General features: G+C 47.0%; 1 protein-coding gene across 2 annotated transcripts; it reads left to right on the top strand.

The window, feature by feature from the left end:
* The first annotated feature begins 22 nt into the window (after nt 1–22).
* Nucleotides 23–16,969, top strand: LOC135828963 (TBCC domain-containing protein 1-like). 2 transcript variants are annotated; one of them, XM_065341396.1, is made up of 17 exons: nt 23–356; nt 446–799; nt 1,561–1,625; nt 2,977–3,039; nt 3,714–3,811; nt 4,540–5,025; nt 5,254–5,329; nt 6,019–6,118; nt 7,337–7,403; nt 8,770–8,966; nt 10,354–10,482; nt 11,133–11,255; nt 12,349–12,581; nt 13,867–13,982; nt 14,475–14,545; nt 15,057–15,156; nt 16,179–16,969. In XM_065341396.1, the coding sequence occupies exons 6-17, from the start codon at nt 4,897–4,899 to the stop codon at nt 16,254–16,256; spliced, it is 1,419 nt and encodes a 472-aa protein (XP_065197468.1). In that variant the 5' UTR covers nt 23–356; nt 446–799; nt 1,561–1,625; nt 2,977–3,039; nt 3,714–3,811; nt 4,540–4,896; the 3' UTR covers nt 16,257–16,969. The 2 variants fall into 2 exon arrangements, with proteins under 2 accessions (XP_065197468.1, XP_065197469.1); XM_065341397.1 differs by having other exon boundaries at nt 451–799.
* The last annotated feature ends 563 nt before the right edge of the window (nt 16,970–17,532 follow it).

A 17,532-nucleotide genomic window follows, 5' to 3' on the forward strand; every position in this document is an offset into this window, starting at 1 on the left:
CGGTGCACGAGAGTAGATATTTGTCTACTACCTGATTGTAGTGTATTTGTCCGGATAAACGCCTTGCATAGCGCTCTCGAGATCTCGTACTCGCAGTCGTACATGTCGAGAGGGCAAGCAGCCCATCACTCTTGTTTTGACCAGGGAGCCCTTACAGTTACACATGTGTGTAGGGCTCCCTGGTTTTGACAGCTTTCCAATACTCGGTAGTAATCATAACTCCCCCGCTTGGCTTTCAGAATGAAAATCACCACAGACTGCCTACCCGACTGTTATCATTGCCGTTACTGAGCTTGGAGCCCGACTCGACTGCTGACTTTATGCTTGTCCTAGCGGAGTAGCGGTGGCCACGTTTGGTAGGTTGCTCTCTAGCTCTGTTGAAGCGCTTGGTACATTTTTGTAAATTTATTTTTCCCCGGTACATGGTATCTTTCGTGCTCGCCAGTACAGTGTCCTTCCCCCTTCACAATCATGAGTGCCATGGCCAGTGTTGTCGGGTTTGGAATTCTGCCCTGACACGAGACAGTGGGATTGGCTGTGAACAAGGATCGCTCGTGGATCACCGCTAAGAATGCAGGCTGTGCCGCTACGTCGCGCTAGTAGATCTACTAGCAGTGGGACAAGTCCTTCGAGTCAAAGGGCACAGCTACCGCAACACCTGCAGCAGCCTCGGACAGGAGGAGCCCTGCAAACTGAAGGTGGCACGTTGGTGGCTGAGAAAGCTAAACTGTGGGTACGAGCCGAGCCGTTCGACTTCGCAGTGGTTCAGAGTCCACCGCCACAACGGCTCACGTATCAGGTACGCAAACGCATGAACAGTTTATTTTGAGATCCCATGTGACGATTGTGAGTGTGCTGAAATAATTCAACAAATCATCGTGTACATTGTAATGGCTATGTTGTTTTGAGGGAATTACTTCTCATAAAAATAATAATATTTTGATTTAGAAAAATAGTCAAACCGCATGAGCTCGACCGTGTGCGTGCCACAAAAAAAAGTGCATTCACGCCCACCTGTCAGGGTTTCAGCCAGCTTGAGATTTTAAAATGATGAGTGGCTGAGAGCGTTTGTGCATCACCGTTCTACGAGTATGCCGCATCACTCCACGGGGGTGAATTTTTAGTTTTCAAAGTGCGGCTTACACTCCGGAACAAGACGGCAGCCATTTCTTGGCATATCCGCTGTACACATATTGGCTTACTAGTACTACTGTAGCAATTCTTTTGTTCATGTCATAACTTCACTCTTTTAAAAGTCACCCAATGTTACTAGCATACACGGTGCACCATGACTCGGCCACGGCAAGCCGGGGCTACATGTGTTTAACGGTAGGTATGATTGTGTGTGCATGTGTGTTTGTATACTTGTGTGTGTGTGTGTATGTATGTGTGTATGTGTGTGTGTGCGTGTGTGCGTGTGTGCGGGTGTGTGTGTGTGTGTGTGTGTGCGCGCGCGCGTTTGTATACTTGTGTTTGTGTGTGTATGTGTGCGTGCGCTTGTGCATGTGTGTGCGTACATTCTCTTGGTCTGATGACTGTCGCTGTGCACTGATCATGCAGGCTATACGCAAACTGTGTGTAGCAGTGCGTACCAAGTCCCACGAATCCCAGTCGGATTGGCTAAGGTTTGTACTGTAATTAGATTCCAGGTGTCTTGGGCCATGTATGATTAGACCATCTGTGGAGTCCATGACAACTCATGGATTCCATAGCTCGAACGTGGGGTGAGAGAATAAACTGTTTTTGCCGGGGAAACCTTTTAAAAATTGCCTGGTAAACTCAATGCACTACATCATAACAGTGTACGATAGGAGATTGAAACATTTAGTTACAAAATCTGGAGACTTTCTTTTCTTTTAGCGCAGAGTTAACTCTCGTGTTACCTTCTCCGTAAGGTGGCCGATGACTTCCATTCCATCACCGATGCATTTCGTGAACCAACAAGCGAAGCTTGTTTTGTATGTAAGCAAACCGTCATCACTCCTGTTGCTGGAGCCGATAGCAGAGGCACTGTATAATTATGATGTATGCCTATGGCACATAATTATACCTGCATTCCAGCAACATCTGATTGGCGAATCATGCACTGATGCAGGCTGACAAGCATCTGCCCAGGATCATGCTTCAGCATTAGCAGCAGAATGCCTGACTTACCAGCTGCCCTGCTTATAATGAGTCTACAGTCCATTTCAAAACTACAGACGCGTACCTAGGCAAAAACTGTTCTGCCAGCATCTATACCACATACAATCTGTGATCACTTTGTGCATACAATTTTTCCAAATTGGGCGTCTGTTATCCAATCGTTTAGAAACTATTATGAGAGTAATTGTGGAGCGGACCTGAGCAATATTCCGAAAACTATTCTCAAAAAGCTCCAGCCAAATTTGAAATATTTCAAAAAACCCACGCGTCTATAGTTTTGAAATGGACTGTACAAATGACTCGATGTTAGTCCTCTAGCTGCGTAGCTCCTCTGCAATCGCGTGCTGCTCAAGACGTCCGAACACCCTGGATTTGAACTCACTGGCAATACTGAGACGTTCTTAGAAATGCTGGTGCCAACTTGTGCACTGGCACAACGGAAGAACAGCGCACATTGCCTTTTGCGTTTTCCTTGTTTCAATTTAGCATTTTCCTTGGCTCACCATCTGAGTACTTATTGCCTTTTGCCATCAAAGATATCATGACTGGTCTAAAGTACTTGGTTTGCAGCAATGTAGAGTGCATAGAGAAAACGAAGGCATATGGTGCATACCATTCAGTGTACCGCAGGTCTAGCTAACCAAACATGAATCAAGAATTGATCACTCCAGCAATGAAGCATGCTGCTGAAATGTTTCTGCATTTTGTGTCCTCCCAGGCTGACTTCAGCGGGGCTGTTGACCTGTGTGTGTGTGTGTGTATGTGTGTGTGTGTGTGTGTGTGTGTGTGTCTGTGTCTGTGTGAGTGTGTGTGTATGTCCTCTGTTTGTAGTTTCCCGCTGTGGAGAAGTTTCGTCATTAACAAGTTGCAAGTTGCCGAAGAATTGGCTTGGGCGTACGTTTTTGTCAGTAAAGATTGACCTATATTTTATCATTCACGAGTTATTGGTTGTCGATGGTACGTGTGCAACACCGGTGCCCCGGCTTACTGAACAAGGTCAGCACCTCTGATATGGCCTGCTTGAAGATGTAGGTAGAGACTGATTTCTGGTGGCTCAGTAGAATACGACAGGACAAGAGGCACAGTGTGATTCGGTACACAATCATCTCGTGTTCGTCCAGCACTTGACTTGATAGATTACAGGACAACACCTTCGCTAGACCATACATTGCTCAGCGACCAGAACGTTTCGTTCGGCCACAGTGACTACTATAATATGTTTAAAATTATCTGTGAATGCCGCATCCTCCCTACTGTGTGCACCAGAACGTCCATCTGACATAGCCGGTGTGAGATTAACAAGAAACTTGTGTTTGACTCGTGTTCAATCTTCTTTAGTTAACACCCCGATTCCACAACGTATATTCATACGGTTGATAGTCTTGATGATGTCACACTGATCACGTGTTGATGATGTCGCACTAATTACTCGTGATGCGACTGTTGTTACTGATGATATCACTCCAATCACTTGTGATGAAATTGTTCTCGTTCATGATGTCACACTTATCATTCATGGCATGATGATGATGTCACATGTATTTCTGTGTGTTTTGGCTGCACTCCAGGTACTTTGAATCATTCCACACACTGACGGAAGCACACAGCGCTGGCCTTGCAAAGCTGACGGACCAGTTTGCGGAGTGCAAGAGTGAAGATGAAAAGGGTATGTTACGTCCTCCTGCAGTCCTTAAATACACGTTATCTTAGTTGACTGGTGTGCCACCTGCATCTGTGCCTTGAACCTTGAGGGTGGTGGTGTTTCTACGGATGCGGAAACTCAGTCTAACCGAGTCTCACATGAACCGTGACTGTTTTTGACTGGTTGACTGTGGCGTTGAAGCTGTGGTCGTTTTTATGTCGACTATCACCATGGCTGCAATTGTTGTAGTACGTTAAATGACGAACCAGCCAGTTAGAAGAGTTGTGACAAACAGAAATCTCTTGTTGGTCATGTATATACAAGATCAGTACACTATTCGGTGTACGATAATAGTCAGGTAGGGTGTGAGGTTGCTACACAGCTACCTGTACCGTTTCCATTCAAGACGCAAGTGGTATCATGCTTTCATCAATACAGTCATACATGTGATGCTTGAAAGAACAGGTAACTGGGATACGAAATACGACATACGACATGTTTCTGTACCAAAAAGGGAAATATTTGGAATCTCATTTTCAGTCTTCTCATGTTTTTATGCATATCCTTTCCTTGTTTATGTGTGTGTATGTGCTCGCGCGTGTGCGGGTACATGTTTGTGTATACGTGTGTGTGTGTGTGCATGTGTACGTGTGCATCTATTTGTGCATGTTTGCTCATGCGTGTGCGTTCCTGCATGCGTGTGCGGATGTGCGCCGTCTTGCCATGTCGATATTCCTGGTTGGTGTGTGCAGAGGCACTTCGACGGCAGACCAAGGTGTTCCTGCCAAAGTTTGTCCTTTTCTTGGTACTCCAAACATCAGCTCACATGTCATCGCTACGGTCATTGTCAGCGCAGGATGTGTGGCCTTGTATCCATACAAAGCTCTGATTATGTTTGCAGATTTCCGGGCCAGAGCGGCAATAATGCACCCTGGAACTCCCTCTATTCATACTCCCCTGATCTCAGTGGATTGTTGCACCAACTGCAGACAGTCTCCGTCACACGCAGTATACTGAGTTAGTGCCGTGTTGTCAGTATTCTATGTGTGGTTCCCAGGTGTAAAAAATACTCTTGACCCCAGTCCGAGTGAAAAGATCAAGCAAACCGGATGTGGAAAAAATTGACGCTGTCGCGCTACTGTACTGTAAATCTCTTTTCCTTGACTGCACGCTATTTGACGACCGTTGCGTTGTGCAGAGGAAGTCGTGGACCACCAGTACCATCAGCTGTTCCTAAAGTAAGTTTATATGTTGCTTGTAGTCAGCACTCTATCAAGTATTCCTGTTCAGGAAGCTGTGTGAGACTACGAGCCCTGGGTAAAATGTAGATGGTGTGTGTGTGTGCGCGCACATCCAGGGCGATATGCTTGTCTTTTTGCACACCTGAAAATGTCCAGTGGTCCATGCATGCACGGTGAGTTCCTGCAGTTGCTAATGGATGCGCACGTGCGATGTGTAATGTTCAGGTTACGGAGGAATATCTGCACACCCAGTTCATCAAGAAGGAGTTGCCACAGCTGCTTTCTCTGTTGTTAGCACCAGGTAGGTTGTATTCAGTTTTCTGTTCCTTCCACCTATCTGTCTCTCTCCCTCCACCTACTCCACCTACTTATCTGTGCCTGTCCCCCCCCCCCCCCCCTCCTTCCCTCTCTTTCTCTGCCTCCCTCTCTTTCTCTTTCTGCCTGTATTTATCTTTCCATCGGTCTCTCTGTCTCTTTCTCCCTATCTGTCTCTTCCCCCCCCCCCACTCCGCCAGTTCTCACTCTTTCCTTCTCTTGCTCTTTTCTCGTTTCTGTCTATTTCTCCTTCTTTCTCTTTCCCCCTCTTTCTCTCTGTCTTCTCTCTTTCTCTCTCACCCTGTCCGTCCCTGCAGCTAATCTAGACCCAGGAACATGGTCGTCATTGCTCATTCACTCTGTTCTTCTCACTTGCCGTGACATCCATGTGTGTACTATGTGCTTGTCCATGATCACATGTCCATGATTGTTTGCCATGCGTGCAAGTGCATGTGCATGTGTGTGTGTGTGTGTGTGTGTGTGTGTTCCTGCGTGTTTGTCTGTGTATAATACTATCGGTGTGTGTGTATGATTGTGTTTGTTTGTGTTTTATGCCGTGTGTGTGTGTGTGTGTGTGTGTGAGTGTGTATGTGTGTGTGTGTGTGTGTGTGTGTGTGTGTAAATGTGTGTCCTTTCCGTGACCGTGATTTGTTGACGTTCGGACGACTCTGTCAGAGGCCATGTCTGGCGGAGCAGCTACTCTTGTCGACTCCGTTGTTCCCGAGACATCCGTGGAGGCTATGAGCTTTCTGATGGAGGGCACGTCAGATGACAGGTATGTTCGCAGCAGGGTATGTGTGTGCGTGTTGGAGGGGGGGGGGGGGGGGGGGGTGCCTCGTCAGGCGAAATTACTGGTCAGTCGGCGACACGAATTTTTCACAAAAATTTGCGTTTCACCTGCTGGGAGAGTATGCGTGTACTCGAGTCTCATCCTGAGCACGTTTTTTTCTTCTTTTTTTCAGCTCCAGTATAGCTGTATTTTTCATTGCAAAGCCGTCCTCGATTGTTGTGTTCGTTGTTCAAACGAAGTGGGCATTCAATCATGAAGGCAGAGGACATAGGAGCCTGATTGGAGTTTCTCGTGGCATAGGACGGCCACACAGAGACACTTTGGGATTTTCTGAATATAAAATACCGTACGCACGATGCTGAGATCAATTTGTGCGATATCAAATTGTTTGTGGTCTACCACATCGAGCAGACCGGGATCCGAACACAAGCTTACCGACGGTTAGGCTACCGACCTGACTGGACAAATGATCCCTGGCTTCACCAGACGCCAGAAGTCGGATACCATGTCCTTTGCCGCGTTGTCCATCTCCAAAAAGAACTCCATCTTCGTCGTGAAAAGGCTTGAAATACTCAATATTCAACCGAGATTCGCGGTCTCACCCTTTCTCAGATCGAATCATTTTTTGTTGTAGCAGTTGCAGGGCAGATCCCCGCCACTACTTCAACAGGCGATGGCTCCAAAGCAGGCCTGGAACAAGCCATATCGAGGTTGCAAGCCACCCCTCTCAGCAAAAAATTCGAAGAAATTCGAAATTTCAATGGTGGAAGATACACTATGAAGAGAATTTCAAAAAGTATGTTTCGCGGAGCGATCGCTCAACCTACGTCATTCAAACTTTGCAGGATGGTTCAGACGTACATGCTAGGCATGGAACCACAGGCGATGATGCCATAGCTGACACATAGAGTAACACACACAGCAGATTCGTGTGCACAGATACTAAATTAGTGGACGTCGTCATCTTCTTCCCGCTGATCTCGAATGTACTATGACGTGCTAATTCGCCTGACGTTTCGATGAGTGTGTACATGGCACATGGTGTGCGTGGGTGGGTGCGTGCGTGCATGTGCATGAGCATGGCTGATTGTTGACTGATTGCTGACGTATCTGTGTTACATGATGCACCTTTCGACCCGGTGTATGTGTGTGTGTGTGTGTGTGTGTGTGTGTGTGTGTGTGTGTGTGTGTGTGTCTGTTCAGACGAATCCTGCCTGTTGCAGATCTAGCACGTCTGCAGACACAAACAACCGAGAGTGGCTACTCCAAGGTCAGTATGGATACTGCACACTGCCTACATTACACAGCACAGTCCCTACATTATACTGCAGTGTACAGTAAGATCGGGCGCCGAAGAACACCTCGCCGAAGAACGCCCAGGCTGGAAAACCGGCAAAATTTAAGAACAGTCCAGGCTAGAATTATCGGATTTAAGAACACTAGATCTACATTGTACGTAGATCTACATTGAATATGTATGGGAGGTGAGTACATGTCATGTACACGTGTAAACAGTAACTGCTACATGTACAGTCATTCCCATTTACGACACCCACTACGGCACTAGTAATAAGTACAGTCGTCCCTCTCTAATCCAGCACTTTATAATCCAGCACCCTCGATAAACCAGCACAATTTTCAGTAGCCAAAATGTCCTCTTCATGTACATTGCAGCAGTAAATCAGATTTGTTAATCCAGCACCCTCCCTAATCCAGCAGATTTTCGTGGCACAAATGGTGCCGGATTATAGAGGGACCAATGTACTACATTGCACTACACAATCATGTACATGTACATGACAAACGTCATGACGTCACTCGACTCGCCGCGCGCGTGTGAATAAGAATAAGAACCAGGGAGTCGGATTTTACGACTCCCTGATAAGAACGGTCTGGCTAGAATCAAAAATTTAAGAACTTTCCTAGGCTGCGCTCGAGCCCCTGCGTTCTTCGGCGCCCGATCTTACTGTACCTGCATTATACTATACTCTGCATACACAACACGCTACTGGCCAATTTTGCTCTCAGTTCTGTACATCACTCACATGCTTGTGATCACATTGAGTTCCCAGTTACTTACAGTGTTTTCTTCCTGGGCATGCTGTAATCTGTGTCATGGGATAGTGAGAACCCCCCTCCCCCCACCCCCAGGGGTACTGAGACCCTTCCCAGCTTGGGGCACACCCCTCCCTTCTTGGGTAGTGGTACCCATTCCTGGCGGGTCCTCTCTTTTTTTGGGGTAGTGGCACCCATCCCTGGGGGTAGTGAGAGCCTTCCTCGATATGTGCATCTCTCTTTCTCTTCTCTATTCCGTCTTTTCCTGGGTAATACGTTATGGTTGCGATGGTTATTGAGTCTTTGTTTCCGTGGTTTTTATGACCTGGTCATTAGGGTACTGAGACCGGGATCATTAGGGTACTTAGATCCGGTCTTTTGGGGGTACTTAGACCTTGCCCTTGGGGTACAGTGTTGGCCTCTCCCCATTGACATTTAGCCTCTCTTTCCATGGATAGTATTAGGTCTCTGGATCACAACCAGGCCTGGTTTGCGGGACAACTGGCTCAAGCATTTCAGCTTTTCCTGCATTGTCCAACACATCCATTTTGTGTTGCTATGTGGCTTGTGACATTGTTTAGATAACTCGCACATTCTCGCTGGCCAAGCTGCAAGCGTGGATCTTCTCTCTGCTCAGCACAAATCCGTTTGGCGTGGACATGTGCATCGCTAAGCGGCGTCACACTCCATCCGTCGTCGCGCCAACCCTGCCTCCAGTGCATGTCCAGCCTCTGTTGATCGGCAAGACTGCATCCAACCGGGTGTATGCACCGGAGAGGTATGTACATGTAGTAATATGAACTGTGTTTTACACAGTTTAAGCCACACTGGAGTATAAGCCACACTGGAGTATAAGCCACACTGGAGTATAAGCCACACTGGAGTATAAGCCACACTGGAGTATAAGCCACACTGGAGTATAAGCCACACTGGAGTATAAGCCACACTGGAGTATAAGCCACACTGGAGTATAAGCCACACTGGAGTATAAGCCACACTGGAGTATAAGCCACACTGGAGTATAAGCCACACTGGAGTATAAGCCACACTGGAGTATAAGCCACACTGGAGTATAAGCCACACTGGAGTATAAGCCACACTGGAGTATAAGCCACACTGGAGTATAAGCCACACTGGAGTATAAGCCACACTGGAGTATAAGCCACACTGGAGTATAAGCCACACTGGAGTATAAGCCACACTGGAGTATAAGCCACACTGGAGTATAAGCCACACTGGAGTATAAGCCACACTGGAGTATAAGCCACACTGGAGTATAAGCCACACTGGAGTATAAGCCACACTGGAGTATAAGCCACACTGGAGTATAAGCCACACTGGAGTATAAGCCACACTGGAGTATAAGCCACACTGGAGTATAAGCCACACTGGAGTATAAGCCACACTGGAGTATAAGTCGCACTGGAGCACAAGCCACACTGGAGTACAAGCCGCACTGGAGGATAAGCCGCACTCCCCCCCCCCCCCATTGTTTGCCACGAAATACAGACATCTACCCTTTTTATCATCGTTAATTTGATCATCGGAGTGTAGGCAGTACCCCATTCTTTTGGGTGAGTTTCGAATGTTGAAAGTGCCGCATATTCTCCGGAAATACAGTACACCCGGAAACGACATACTTGTAGATCATTTCTCTGACGCGCGTGGATGCAGCGAATGGGATTTTCGGTCTTTGACTCCGCTGTGCTGGTGGCTCTGATCTGCTCACCCCCTCCTCCCCCCCCCCCCCACACACCTCTTTAGGCGCTGCATCTGCGCAGCTTGATCGCCGGGGGTGGTGGTGGTTCTGATCTGCCCCCCCCCCCCCCACCGCTTTAGGAGTTGCATCTGGGCGGCTTGATCCTCGTGGTGTTCCTACGGATGCAGAAAACTCGGTGTTACCGCGTCTCAACGCGAACCGCGGTGTTTTGCCGCTCTGAGCTGATCCAATGTTACGTTTGACGCTCTGACTCATTGTGCCTTGTCGAATGAATACCATTACATCAGTGACATATTGTGTGTGTGTGTGTGTGTGTGTGTGTGTGTGTGTGTGTGTCTGAATGTATGTGCATGTGTGTGTGTGTGTGTGTGTGTGTGTGTGTGTGTGTGTGTGTGTGTGTGTGTGCATGTGTATACTTGCCTACCCGTGTACGTATACACCACAGTCGTAGTTTGGTTCTATTCAGTCAAGTCACCGGGCAGACATTGGTTCGGGACGCTGGCGACATTGGTGGCAGCGGTATTCTCATCAAGCGATGTCATAACTCCACCATATACTTACTGGCACCAATACGGTACGATGACTACATTGTTAATACTTTATATTACCCCACCAGCTTTGTGTGCTCATCACCTCCCTCCCTCACCCCCCCCCCCTTGCCCCTCGCCCTCCCCCTCCCCTTACTCCCTTCTCCCCATACAGAAGTCATGATCTTCTCTTATTCCAGTGCAGTGCTATTCACCTTGTGTAGAGTAGTGCCGGACTGGTCCACCTTCCCACCCCCCCCCCCCCACCCCCATCAGTCAGGATGATGATGGCCAGTCCAGGTTGTGAATTATACTGAATGGCATTTTGTTATTTTGGCAAGGCTCTTGTCCTCTTTCCCTGAGTGGTTGTTAGCAGGGCCTAGCTAGGGCTGTGTTTGCTAGCAAAAAGAGAGTAACTTGGAGTGATACTGTTGTGATTACGAATAACATAGTAGACTACGGTATGTATGTGAAGATAACAATTCACTTATAGCAATGCAAAGGGTAAACTGCACACTCCTATCCTACACACACGTCAAGGAGTGCGTTCTTGCAACACTTACCCACCTTCGTTGCCTTCATGTGTGTATAGAATATGAGTCGGCAGTTTACCCTTTTCATTGCCATAATTAAACTGTTGTGAGTTTTCATATGAGTTTGTCTGCCGCTGCGTCTATTTCTGTTGTTTTGTTTGTAGGTTTGTCCGTGTGGAGCGGTGTAACAACACGGTCTTAGTTCTGGGTGCGGTACAGCAGTTTGTTAAGCTGTGCCACTGCCGAAACGTTCGAGTGTACACCGTTACACGGCAGCTACATGTCAGGTATGCTGTGTAATGTGTGTGGGTTCGATTCCCGACGATTATGGTCACACACGTCTTTCTTCTCTTTCTCAGACTGTGTTTACATGAAGCGTTTCAACCCGGGTTGAGTTCGACCCGGGTCAGATTTCAACCCGCCTTGTGCACAAAATGAATGGCGCGTTTACAGGACGCATTGCGCTTGACCCGGGTTGAAATTTCGCCCCGGGTTGATTTCAACCCTCCCCCCCCCCCAAGGGGAGGGTTGAAATCAACCCGGGTCAAGAAAATCGTACAAACGTACTTCTGTGCGTATCTCGCGCCAGGTTTGAACGGCACTGCACATGCAAATTTCGCGCGAACAGATTCACGTGACTATACGGAACTGTAGATTCGTGTAGAAGTGGACTTTTGGCGGCATATCAGTATTTGACCCGGGTCAACTGTCTTCATGTAAACGCTCACCTCTTTTGTCTATCGTACAGACTTTCAACCCGGGCTGAACTCGACCCGGGTTGAAATTTCTCATGTAAACACAGCCTTAGACTCTTCCTGACTTTTCTTTCATTCTCCTGGGTGGTTACCAACAGCCAGTGCATGCCGGAGTATGTGGTGTGATGTGTGTGCGGGAAAAAAATGAAAAAGACCAAAAATAGGGATTCACTGGCCAGAAAAAGTCACTTCAAAATAGCTGTATGGTGTAGACCAGGCTGAATAGTGACGGTCAATTCTTCAGCCTTGCAAGCTGTTGAATGGTGCAATCCCAGCACAAGTTGCTATGGCTTCTGCCGTAGCATTGCTATCATCGCCTCCGGCGATGGGCGTCAAAGGTCGGGTGTGTGTGTTTGGGCATCATGCATTCAAAGTAGCCTGCATGTGATGAGTGTTCACGGAACGGTATTATAACCAATATGTTTCAGACTTTTCAAGCGACACTACCCACAGCATCAGCATTGTAACTGGTCATCGTGTTTCTGCTGCACAATTACTGCTCACACACCACCGTATACATGTGTTTCTGTTGCACAGTGACTGCTCAGACACCACCATATACATGTGTTTGTGTTGCACAGTGACTGCTCAGACACTCCCATATACATGTGTTTGTGTTGCACAGTGACTGCTCAGACACCACCATATACGCGTGCACATCCAACCGTCCACTGCTGCTCTACGGCAACAGCAACCTTACGCTGGCACCGTACGGGACAGCCTACGACAACTTGACTGCTGACATGACCACGACGGGTCTGCGTGTCACTCCCAACGTCTGGGACCAGCCGCTGTGCACGGGCACGACGGCTGCGACTGCTGCAGTCAAACGCAGCAGTTCATCATCAAGTGGAAACGGTACGTACTCATACTGCACTCGTGTTGAGAGATTAGATATTGAGGCCGTAGCACCGGGATCCCAGGTAGTCCGGTGGAGTGTCTACCAAGTACTGTATTTTCTGGAGTACATGAAGATAAGCCGCACTTTTCACACTCGTTATTCATCCAACAAAAGTCTGTGCGGCTTTTACTACGATGGTCGAATGAACCGTGAAATACAGGGCACATGCCTGTATTTTGTGCCAAACAATCTGGATGCGGCTTGGATTCCAGTGCTGGGTCTCGTACTCCATAAAATATGGTACAGTCAACTTCACGTATAACGACTTCGGGCATATAACGACTATTCGCGAATAACGACAGAATTTCCATGCCCAGAGCAAAGTCCCATCTAACTGTAGTACATATAATCATCGGAGACTTCGGGTATAAGGACACTTCGCGAATAAGGACACTTTTCTGATGCCCCGCCGAGTGTCGTTATACGCAAAGTTGACTGTACATCGGATATTGGATATGATTGAGAACTGGCAGGTCATGGGAGAAGTAGCGTGCATTCTTGATGCTAGCTTTCATTTTCCAGTAGCCAAGTGCTCGCTTATCAGTGACGAGGCTTGCTCGGAAGCAATGTTGAAAAGATGCACTCGCCATTTCACCTCGACTGGTGAGCCATGTAACTTCAATCACCAGATGGTGTGTGATCATTCGTTAGATGGCTTTCAGTAGAATTTCGGAGTAGCAACTACTTGAAAATGGACTTTTTCTTACTGCCTATGCCGCATATGTCCTACATTGTGATTATTTTGGGTTTATGTCAGACCATACCAACTATAAAACTCGAATGTTGAGCCAATAGTATTATGTAAAGAGAAAAGGACCTATAAGTTACTAGTTATGACTAACAGTCCACCAATATCCTTGTCAGTTTTGTGCCTTGTTGTCGCACTATCTGACTGTATAATTATTATCTTGTTACCTTGGTGGACTGTTAATCATAACTAGTAACTTATAGGTCCTTTTCTCTTTCCATATCAACTATCATCATGTCCTGAGATGTTATGAACGGCCACCGTTTTCTATCCTTAGGTCTTGACGTAATTGGAAATGCTGCTGTTGGGTTGCCAGGAGTGGATTTTTGACGGGCGTATAGGCACATTGTGTGTGTGTGTGTGTGTGTGTGTGTGTGTGTGTGTGTGTGTGTGTGTGTGTGTATGTGTGTAGTGTGGTGTGCACGCACGTGTGTGTTTGCTTGTGCATGCATGCATGTGTGGTATTCTAATTTCTCTCTATTTCTGTTGAGAAGAGGCCACCCGGTCGCCGTCTCCAAGCCAGCCGAAGTGCTACAGACTGATGGATCCGGCCGAATACTTTGACTTTTCAATACCATTTGAACAGGCCGGTGAACTGACAAGAGGAAAGGTATGTGATCAAGCCCTGTATGTATATACAGTCATGGCTGGTCAAAGAAACCTGACCCACGATTCAAGAGCAGTTCGTGTTTCCGTTTCTATTACATCATGCACGGTCCGAAAACTCATTGGATGGTTGCAGGAGCTGTCTTGCTGCTTTCGGCTCTCGGGTCGATTTTTTAATCACCTGGTTTTTTCATGTCCACGACAGTAGATAGACTATTCATAAACTGCAACAGTGCAATCACGTCCTTCCTTGCCGTTACTCAGGGGTTTGTTTCCGGAAAAACCCCGATCAGAAGTAAATAGAAATTGCTCTTCACTTGTCTACAGCAAACCTGGTTGCAGGGAACATGTGATGTCCATTTCATTCCGATCTGGGTTTCGCTTGCCACCGCTTACATTTGGGTTAAGTTGTACGAACTTGTGTGTGTGTGTGTGTGTGTGTGTCTGTTGCGTACGTGCGTGTGTGTCTGTGCCCGGTGTATGTGTCTGTTTTCAGCTAAGACCGGGGCTACAGTATCCCATTCCATTGCCTATGGCATTCAAGCAGGCAAAGGCTGCAAGGCAGAGGTCTGTGGTTTAGTTGTATTGTTATCACTCCATGCGGTCGTATGGCAGTTTGCTAAGTCTCCTTGTGTGTGTTTCTAGGCTCATTTAGTTTGTGAGTTTCGAAGTCTGAAGAAAATGTTGATCGGTCTCTGCTAGGATGACAGCTACACCATAGCTCAGCGGTTAGAGCATCGCTGGCCGCATGCGAGGGTCCCTGGTGGTGACAGTCAGTTTTATTCTTCTGATTTTTCCGTTTTGCATATTTCCCTCAAACCAATCAATGAATATTTAAATAATTCAGTGTCACATGTACACAGATCTCTTTGTGATGTGTATCTATATTCATTACGTCATATTTGTATTGCATGCATGCACAGTCGCACACGGATTAGTGGAATGTGCTTCTTCCTTGGTTTTCTCATATCATGACATGTTTTGTTTCCATTCCCAAGTCTTCACGATTATATAGTACCGTATCACTTTGCACCCCTCACTCTGATCATCCACATCTCATTCTGTGCCTGGCATGCAGGTCCATCTTGGAAGCCACGAAGAGTATTCGCCGTGGTCTGGAAGGTGTATCACAAGAAAGGAGTACCGCTTATGTACAGGCATCTAAAGAAATCTTCACGGTAAGTGAAGGTTAACTAGTGACTAGAGAGGTTAAGATGCACGTTATTTCTGACGTGACGCGAAAGTTCAGCTCGCGTTATTTGGCTCACGTCAGAAATAATGTGCATCCTTTAAAACCTCTACTGTCTACATCCGAAGAGGTGGAATGCAAACCCCGCTAAATCCATTTCATCACTTTTCGGATATTATAAATGGCCAAAAATAGATGCATTTTCATGGGCAGTTTGCACATAAAATTGTAAATGGTTGGCTATCACCCCTCCACGCCGTGGTTGGCTATCACCCCTCTCTCGCACTTTGCGTGCCAATTGGTCATGAACCACGAGTTGAGTGAAATAAATAAAAATAAATAAATAATTAAATCCATATTTGTGTTCTATTTTTTAACTGGCTATAAGTAGTCAGATTTCGAAAGTGAAATTTTGCCTGGTGGTGCCCCTAGACCCTTTGATTTCATACACTGAGCAACATCTGATTTTCGAAAGTGTGTATGTACATGTATGTGTGAGTGTGTGTGTGTGTGTGTGTGTGTGTGTGTGTGTGTGTGTGTGTGTGTGTGTGTGTGTGTGTGTGTGTGTCTTTATAGGGATTCACTGGCCAGAAAAAGTCACTTCAAAAATAGCTGTATGGTGTAGATCAGGCTGAATAGTGACGGTCAATTCTTCAGCCTTGCAAGCTGTTGAATGGTGCAATCCCAGCACAAATTGCTATGGCTTCTGCTGTAGCATTGCTATCATCGCCTCCGGCGATCGGCGTCAAAGGTCAATGTGTGTATGTGTGAGAGAGAGGGGGGGGGGGGGGGGGAGGTGTATATGCATAGCCTTTGTGGGTAGCTGCGGCGATGCGTTTCCATTCCTCTCACAGAGTGGGCAGTTGCCCAGGAACACTTTTTGTAATGATTCTTATCCTGCATAAATTGACTTCATCATCATGTCTCTCTCTCTCCCTCTCTCCCTCTCTTTATCTATCTTTTGGACATCTATCTCTCTCCACACACACCCACTCTTTCGCTCTCCTCCAGGAGTGGTTGCGAGACAATGGGTATCAGCGAGAGATCGATGCCCTTGGAGCTCTCCAGATGGTTACATCACAGCCTTAAAACACTCTTCTGCTGGCTAGTCATCATGGTAAAGTGACGTCATAATGATGTAATGGTGGCATCATTATGATGTAATGGTGACGTCATTGTGGCGTGTACTGGCAATTGGCCACCAGGCTTTCTGTTATGGAGGAACCCACTCTAGGGGCGTCACAGTGAAGTCATTGTGCCATCATAATGGCAGCACTTCAATGCTTTCTTGGCAAATGATCAGGGTGGGTCATAGCACCAGCTGTGCAAGCGTTGGTCCGGTGAGTCAATGGTATTCCGACGCCTGGCTTGGCGCTGTAGCCGCTTACCAGTAATGATGTGATGATCTATCATCATTACTCGGTGCTCAGTTGCCAGGCCTGTGGGAGTTCCACCGCGCCTGACAACGGGTCGTGTACTTTAGTTCACCGTGCTTGACTTCACATGGTGTGTGGCATGTTTGAGTATTACTCGACTCCATCATGCAGCAGTGGGCGACAAGCACTGCCTGCTCCTGCTACGTTGAGAAGTAGACTATGTTCCTTTGTGCTATACTAACTTAGCGTGTGAATGAGGCATGGCCGTAACACACTCCATGCCAAGACTGTCCCAAGAAATCATTTTCTACTTGTAGGTTTGTCATGTCGCGTCCAGGCTGTGTCTTGTGCAGAGAATAACATTATTTGAGTATTGACACTTCACAACGTGCTAATAATTTGCAGAAAAATTAAGTTATCATCATGTCCAGACTGTTTGGAGAGTGTGGTGAAGATGTATGGGTGTAGTGGATAGCTACAGTGGAGTCTTCGTGCTTTGAGAAATTATGTCCTGAGTCTGGTATACCAGCATTGTACTCAAGCAACCAGCTGAACGAGTGTGTCCTACATCATCGTACCAGGCTGGTGCTCTGCTGCAAACAGCACAGGCCATCCGGAATAGCAATTGTAATTGTAACGTCAGAGCTGACTACTCCAGCCTTCTGCACTAGTCATGCAGCCATTGGAGCTAAAAGCAAAATTCCTGGCTCCGATTTCCCTCTTTGGGTGTGTATTCAATTGTAAACTGTTATGGTGGACTTGGGTAAAACATAGATCCTACATAGGATGTACTGTTTTGGGGTCTCCCAAATGCCCCAAAGGAACAGCCTTTGTCGACACATTTCTGGAGTAAAACTACAATGTACGTATCAACTGGCTGTCAACACGTCTGCTGGCTCAGGTTTTGACAGCATCATGCTGGTGCGACTGGGAGGAACTGTGGTGTAAATAATTTTAAATTATTTAACTGTTGCCTTCATCCTTTAAGG

The sequence above is a fragment of the Sycon ciliatum genome, chromosome 12 (assembly GCF_964019385.1).
Source record: "Sycon ciliatum chromosome 12, ocSycCili1.1, whole genome shotgun sequence".
NCBI classification, from domain to species: domain Eukaryota; kingdom Metazoa; phylum Porifera; class Calcarea; order Leucosolenida; family Sycettidae; genus Sycon; species Sycon ciliatum.

Coding starts and splice junctions, on each gene's coding strand:
- LOC135828963 (XM_065341396.1), top strand. CDS start 4,897: ATGTGGAAAAAATTGACGCTGTCGCGCTACTGTACTGTAAATCTCTTT. Junction 7,404..8,769: donor CCGAGAGTGGCTACTCCAAG/GTCAGTATGGAT, acceptor GACATTGTTTAG/ATAACTCGCACATTCTCGCT. Junction 15,157..16,178: donor CATCTAAAGAAATCTTCACG/GTAAGTGAAGGT, acceptor GCTCTCCTCCAG/GAGTGGTTGCGAGACAATGG.